The sequence below is a fragment of the Malania oleifera genome, chromosome 7 (genome assembly GCF_029873635.1).
Source record: "Malania oleifera isolate guangnan ecotype guangnan chromosome 7, ASM2987363v1, whole genome shotgun sequence".
NCBI lineage: Eukaryota > Viridiplantae > Streptophyta > Magnoliopsida > Santalales > Ximeniaceae > Malania > Malania oleifera.
The window spans coordinates 31,519,207-31,526,800 of NC_080423.1; the positions used below are offsets into that span (position 1 = coordinate 31,519,207).

The window sequence follows — 7,594 nt, forward strand, 5'->3', positions numbered from 1 at the left end:
AGAAGCAGATCTTTTTCGAGGTTTCAAAAATCTTTAGACGTCCCTTGATATTTGATTTTTGAGACGCTTCGACTCCCTCAAATAAACCAAGATGCTCACGAGCAGCTTAAGAGCTCAGCTCAGAGCTTGTTTGGGCTCATTCATCATATAAATGTGCAATTCCCAAGTCCAATTTGGAGGCTTATTTAACAAACAAGATGACCCTGAAAAGGAGCAGGCTTAGCTTGTTTTGGCATGTGAGCGGCTTGGTTACATGTTTGGTTGGACTTGTTTAATATGCTTGGATTAGACACATTGATTGGCTTATGTAAGAAGGTCGAGCTAGGCTTGATAGATTGTAGTTGGCTTAAAAGTAGGGTTTGTTTGGGCTTGGTAGGGCCGATGCCCAAGGTCAATAGGTTGGCTAGGTGGGGACAGAAAAATCTTAAGGCAGTATCAGTAAGAGCCTGTTTTCACCTTTTGTCGAAAAAAACTCTTAAGATCCTCTGAAGAACCAAATCATTTGTGAGCTTCTTAGTAACTCGGCTCAATAAGGACTCGTTAGCTCATTCATTTGCATAAATGAACAAGCTTGGGCAAGTATATTAAAGCTTGATTTGAGCTTGGATCAAGCTCGAGCTTGGTTAAAAATTTGTTAAACAAGCTTGAGCTTGGCAAAGCTCGGCTTAGCTTGTTTACAGCCATACCTGGGCTTATAATGGTAAATCAGTGGAGGGGGTAATACTGTAAATCTCCTAAATCAAATGTCAAGGAAACTCTTATGGGAATTTTGAAATCTCAAGGGAGTTCCGTAGGAATTTTGAAACCTCAAGGGAGGTCAATTTCATTTGCGTAGATGCAAATATGCTATTTCACTCAAAATGCTCAATTAAATTTCTAACAATTGCTTGCCAATTCTGAATTCTGAAAACTAAAGTGAGCAATGAGCTGCTTAATGGATGCTCGTTTTTTAGCGGGAAGCTTTTGTCCAGGCTTTCTAGCCTGCACCCAAGCTGGATACTGTGTTTTTCCATGAATATTTTATTGGTGGGGTTTAATGCTTTTTTGATTAGTGAAGAGAAGGTATATTACTAGGGCACAAATGAGCTGCCAGCTTGTAAATTGAAGAATTGAACTGAGCAGTTTAGGTTGGTTTGGTTCTTTTGAGTATTTGGGTGGGTTCTGGTTCCAAAAAGCCATGGAATGGTATGTCTCATTTTGGTTCATGTTTTCCCAATAAATGGAACGAAACTGAACTATAAACTGAGCCGAACCATCGAGAACCAGATCAAATCAGACTCAAACCTATCCAAAGTAAGCTGACTTAAAGGAACTACATTTTAAAATTTAAAATAAAATTACATTTATGAGAAATGGTGAAGTTGAGACTTAACTCTTGACTGAGGGACTCTTTCAATGTATAACCACTTAATCCATATGTGTTTTGTATTTATATTTGAGTATTCTACACACACACACACACACACAAATTTATTAAAACTCAGAAAGATAAAATCATAAGCTGTCTTGGCCTAAGACTTGAAATGGATGCTTTGTCTTGCTTTCTCTTTTGCTTTAAGTTGTTGCTAATGTGATCTAAAATTCGAATCTGGATTTTTGGACATTCATATTGGTGTTAGTTTAATTTGTTGTTGGGTTGTTACATTTTTAACAAACCTTTAATAGCTAGAATATGGAACATTTTTTTATATATAACTCTAAAGGGCAGCCCGGTGCACAAAGCTCCCGCGTATGTGCCAGGGAAGGGGCGGACCACAATGGGTCTATAGTATGCAGCCTTACCTTACATTTTTGCAAGAGGCTGTTTCCACACCTTGAACTTGTGACTTCCAGGTCACATGGTGACAACCTTACCATTGCGCCTAAGCTCTCCTCTTTTATATACAACTCTGCAAGCTTGAAATCTTTGGACTTAGTAATTGAAATTTATGGGCGCTATTCTTTGTAAAAACAATTTTATTATCCATTTCCAATTTTCAAATAATTACAAAAAAAATGCCACCTTATTTTTTAGTTGTTTCAAATTTGTCTAGGAAAGTTGGAAAATATCATTTTATTGTTCTCTACATTTCCTATATAAATCTTGGAAACCTAGAAAACAAGGTGTCATTTTTGTAATCATTTGGAAATATGGAAATGGAAAATGAGAACTGTTTTGCACAACTACAGTCCTGTAATTTTTTTTGTGTAATTTTTCTGGTCTGGAAAGTGAGTGCGCTTTCAATGGGCTGGTGAGCGAATTAAGACTAAAGTTTCATACTAGGTCACGAATAATTTATTATCATTGGGCTCTTTGTTGGGCCTATATAGTTATGGGCAGTATAATGTTTGGTTCACCTAGAAATTGAATCGAACCAAATTGAGAAGCTTTGATTCAGTTTGACTTAGTTCAAGGTTTGGTTGGGTTCTGATTCCGACTTTGTGGAGATGAATTAGCTTGGTTCAGTTCCAATTTGGCTTTTGAACACCAAACTAAACCTTACCATTTACATTTTACACCCCTGATGCTGGCCCATGTTCAAGAGAAGACTCCTTTGCAAATAAAAAAAATCAAGCTAAATCTGAAATGAAATTTATGTGAGACCAAAAAATGGACTAACTCTAAGATGGAATTTATGACGACATCACAGTTCCTGCTATACCAAAAATTTAAACTCTGTACCCATCTTACTTTTGTGCCTTGAGAAATTTCCTCTTGTCAAACACTCCTCTCTTCCTGTACCCTTTTGTATCTTCATCTGTCAAATCAGCTTTGCACATAGCATATTAAGAAAACTAGAGCAAGACAACTTCCTTGTCTTAGGCATGCTCCCATAGTTGACATTTGGAACTATAACATCATGCAAAACCATTTCACATGAAATTACCCAGGCATTCCTTTACTCAGAGTGGAAGGTTTCGTTTCTTTGATTTGACTGCCTAATTTTATTTATTTATTTATTTCGTAGTTCCTTCTAGTTTTAGTGGGCTTCTTGCCTCCTTTTATGTGCATTTTTTTGTTTGTAAGATTTCTTCAATTAAAAAAGAATTATTAAGACATTCATGTCACTGCAAACAGAAAAAATCTCAGGGAATTGAAGCTTCAATTAATGCTTCCCGCACCGCTGATCATATAGGAACCAGCTCTCTGTTGCCATCCCACCACACATGATGATAAGTCTTGAACTAACTCACCATATCCAATTCTATCAATCACATTTAAGTAAAGATTCAGAGCACATGTGATGTGATGATAAGTCTTTGCTATATTGTGCTTGCATGTAAACCCTGCTCCACTTTTCACTTTGGGCATGAACCACCTCCTTTACAATTGAGTGTTGAGAATTTGTCATCCTTTATACCAGTGGATTAATCACTTTCCAAACCACTACTTTGGAAATGAGCTAACTGGAGAGAGATCTTTAATGCTAACTCCCTAGTTCTTCATAGGTACTCAAGCCACAAAATTTTATTTAGAAATTCAACTGTGTTGCAGATACCATCAAAGACATTCATCAATCCCTTTATACCCTGTCTAAGTTCACTAGACAAAAAGCTACAGTAAAGTTATCTGGGCCAGAACTTTATCTCCGTTGCACTTCTTCAGCGCCTTTACAATTCCCTCTTAATTACAAGGTCTTTTTTAGCCAATTATTTGATTCTTCCCTAATGCTTTTAGACTTCATACCTTGTATGAGAGGCTTCCTAACCCTCTTTATGGTAAAGTTCCTTGCAAAAATTTCCAATAATATTCATCCCTTTCTCCTTTCAAGACATATCTCAATTAAAATTCATATGCTTGTGTTTATATTTTGCAGCTTTGTAGTTTTGCAAAGAAGTTTACTTCGACCAGGGTTAGAAAGCCTCTCCTCAGAGGTGTGAAGTCTGAAAGCACTGGGGGAGAATTAGCTTCTTTGGGCAGTTCTATTAACATTCACGTGCACACGATTTTCTTCTAATCTAGTTGCTTGGGTTCCTTCTGCTGCTTATTGTGATGATGGGTTGATTCTATACTTGCTTTATGCATTTGCTACCTTTGTCCTGCTTATTTGTTACCGTCGTTTGATGGATCAAATTTTGATTACCAGCATTTCTGTTACTGCATTTGCTGATGTTTTATCATCGTTGAACTCTTTTTTGCTTGTATGATACCCTTTCACTAATTTAATCATTCTAACCCTTGCTTAGACTGCAGCTCATTATAAAAATTACAAATAGCATTTGTGATCCCTTTTCCTCTTAAGTTCTCTCTCCATTGACTTTCATATGTTTAAACCTGGCATCATTGTAATATTTGTAAGGAACTTTATTCTTAGCCACTTTTGGAAAAGCATTGGGGGAGAATCAACTATGTGGCTAGTTCTACTAACATTTATGTGGGCATAATTTTCTTTTTCTCCATTTGCTTGGACTCCTTCTGCCACTCATTGTGATGACAAGTTGGTGTTGTACTTGCTTGATACAATGCTTTGCTTATTGCCTAATTATTTGTTACCGTTATTTGATGTATCAAATTTTGGATATAATCATTGAGCTATGAATCCTTTTGCTGATATTTTTATCATTCTTGTTGAACTTTTTTTGTTTTTGGCTTGTGTGGTAGCCTTTTCAGTAAATTTTGACATTCTAATATTCTTAATTGTGGCACCAGCTAAAAGATTGCCCCGAGCTCAGCCACCTCAGAATCCAGCTGGCATGGTTCTTGTGGACAGACCTGCAGAGAGATCTCAATCTGCTTGCTGTTATTAGGTATACTAAGTTTGTTCAAGCATCTTTTAATTTTCTTTCCCCTGTTTCATGGTTCTCTTCTTTAGCATTTTTGGTGGATATGTCAAGATTGAAACAAATATTTGCAAGTAATTGTGCATTAATGATGAAGTGTCTTTTGAGTAATGGATTACATCTTGTTTTATTTTATTTTATTTTATTTTTAACATGAGGGTGATACATTAAGTATGTAAAACATTCATGATCATACATTGGAGACACTCATAAATTGGTTCTAATCTTCTGCTCCAAAAAGTTTTTTAGTTGATGATATATCCATTCCATTTGTTTAAGAGGGAAAAAAACCAATTTATGGAATGCTTGTAGCTCTCTGGGCAAACAGAACCAATTTTGTTCTAGTTGTTTTGGTTTAAAAGAGGGAGATGCAACATGCTGTCTGGGGCTTAAGGTTGCCCCCTGTGTGGTAGGTTGTCCGTGTTGCTTGATTATGAATTAGCTGAAGCTGGGATGCCAAAAAGGAAAAACAATGATATAGGACTCTTATGCTAGGTCTGGTTGTTATGGGTGCAAGGTGCACTAAGGAGCGTAGGGAACTTGGAGCCTTGGTATGAGGCACAGACAAAGGTAGAGGCACAAATTTATTAAAATTGTGTGTTAAATACCCTATTGGATTCTCAAGCTGAAATACATTTGGACTAATACTGGAAGAAGACAATTGCCTGCATCTTCGCATCAATATAATTAGTGCGCATGCTCACACAAAAAAAATTGTAGAGGACTTTTACTTTAATAAATAAAATAGGTCCATTTTAAAACACAGTAATAAATCTTCAACTTTTATTATTTCTATTGTAAGCACGCGAGACTGAACATTTTTTTTTTATTGCCAATCCTTTACATTTCTCTTTCGAAAAGCTCTTATGCTGCATTTGGAACATGGATTCTGGACCTGGATTTGGATTTGGGTGAATTTGGACAATTTTCAATACAATTTAAATTACATCTTATCCAAATCCAATACAAATTCAAATCTAAGACCTCTCCAAATATAGGGTTAAAGAACTTTTTTTTGTAACCCTAAAGTAAATACTATAATATTTTTTACGCTGCGGTTTGGTAACTTCATAGGAAAGGGGGGCCCGTAGGCATTAAGGAGTGTAAGCCTGCAACAGAATGCTTTTGCTAAAGAAATCATTTTTTGAGGGATATATTTTTGGTTAACAGGTGCCTTTTTGTTTTGAGAGGGCTGGCCTTGGATCAACGGTAAGGTTGTTCCTTTGTGAAACAACCTCTCTGCATAAAAGCAGGGGTAAGGCTGCATATACTATGGCGAACCTTCCCCTACCTTCGCAAAGCTGGTAGTCTTATGGCCCAGGGACGCCCTTTTTAGATGCCTTTTTGTTTTGGGCTGAATGTTGGCCATACCCATGTAAAAATATTGATAATTTGGGGTGGCATCTCACATTGTAGCTGATTTAGGTAGTTGTTAGAATTCATGTGCTGGCGGTAAGCTTTTGGATGGTGGTGGCCTTGTGGGTTCAATCCGGGACAAGTTTTGTGCTTGGAGGGTTACATAATCCTTTACAGAGTATGCAAGCTATTGATTTAGTGTATGGAGGGAAAGAAATGGGGTGGGTTTGTGAGAGAGGAACACTCTCCCTCCCTTCTCTCTAAAAAATAGTTGGCTTTAAGGTTTTTAATTTATGGTTTGGTGGGCAGAGTTTTGTGTATTCGAAGGTGATCCCTGAAGGCTACTTTGATATTGTTTACATCTTCTTGTAAATTAGTTATTTTTTTTATAGCTGTTTTGGCTCCTCTTCGATCCCTGACTATATACATTGCTCTGATATTTTGCTCGTGAAAAAAAAAGGGGTGATGGATGTTGCAATTTTGGACAGGAATTATGCTGTCATTGCCTGGCTCCAACCCCGTGGTTGGGAAGTGTGAAGAACTTTCTGGGCGGTTGATTGTTAATTGCTTGGCTAATATTAAGGGTTCCAATCTAACTTTTCGCCTACTGAGAATACTTCTTTTGCTACATACTGTTACTGTGAACGAATTTACGGTGGACAAGCTTCATGTGTAGAAATTGTAATGTGTTAATTTGTATATAGAACTTATGGATGCCTATCATCAATGTATACTCGAGCAGCTGGCAGACTTACCCCGCCCCCCACAATACAAATCCTGCCACTCCCCTTTACCCCTATCTTCCTTTTCCCACCAGGAACAAAGGGGAAAAAATTGTATTGAACAAGGGTAACAAAAGACCTGTTAAATGCATAGGCGATTAATAATTGCAAATCCAAAAATTGGAGTCTTATATTTGGAGTTATATTGAATTTGGATAAGATGATTTATAAAGTTGTATTAAAATTTGTTTAAATCCATTCAAATTTAAATCTAACGTCCCAAAGTCATGCCCCAAATGGTACCTTAATATTTTCTATGGCTTGGTGATTGTCAATTAAACCTGCTACGGCTTGAATGGTTTGTGTTTGGTTGCATGGGTTTCATGCTTGAGACTTGAATCTTATGAATTTAGATAAAATTTAGCATGACCCAAAATTTTAACCAAATCTATGCATCTAAATTCAGGGTTCTAATTCTAATCTCCGGAGGGAGGTGTGCTTTATTCTGTATATAATGATTATGAAGTTTCATCTTCTTTCAAGCCGTGTTGTCTGACGAGCTATCAGCTATGTACGAGTAATTTCTGTAGTTGATTTATAAATATTCTTTGCCGTTAAAAAATTGCCATTTGCCCAATTAACCTCCTAAGGTTTGTTCGGGGTAAAGGATTTTATTTGAGAAAAAAGAAAGGAAAATAAGGTAGAAATGTATTTTTTTTATTTATTTTCTTTCTTTATTAAATTTTATTCTAAAT

At 36.6% G+C, this 7,594-nt stretch overlaps 1 protein-coding gene across 2 annotated transcripts in view; it reads left to right on the forward strand.

Moving 5' to 3' along the window:
* Window positions 1-7,019, forward strand: part of LOC131159393 (ras-related protein RHN1) — a 34,243-nt gene extending 27,224 nt beyond the window's left edge. The window contains exons 7-8 of one of the 2 annotated variants that reach the window (XM_058114274.1): window positions 4,631-4,728; window positions 6,606-7,019. In XM_058114274.1, the coding sequence (XP_057970257.1) occupies window positions 4,631-4,728 (98 nt within the window). In that variant the 3' untranslated portion in view covers window positions 6,606-7,019. Of the gene's footprint in view, window positions 1-4,630; window positions 4,729-6,577 lie in introns of both variants that reach the window. The other variant, XM_058114273.1, reaches the window with a different exon arrangement.
* Window positions 7,020-7,594: the final 575 nt, after the last annotated feature.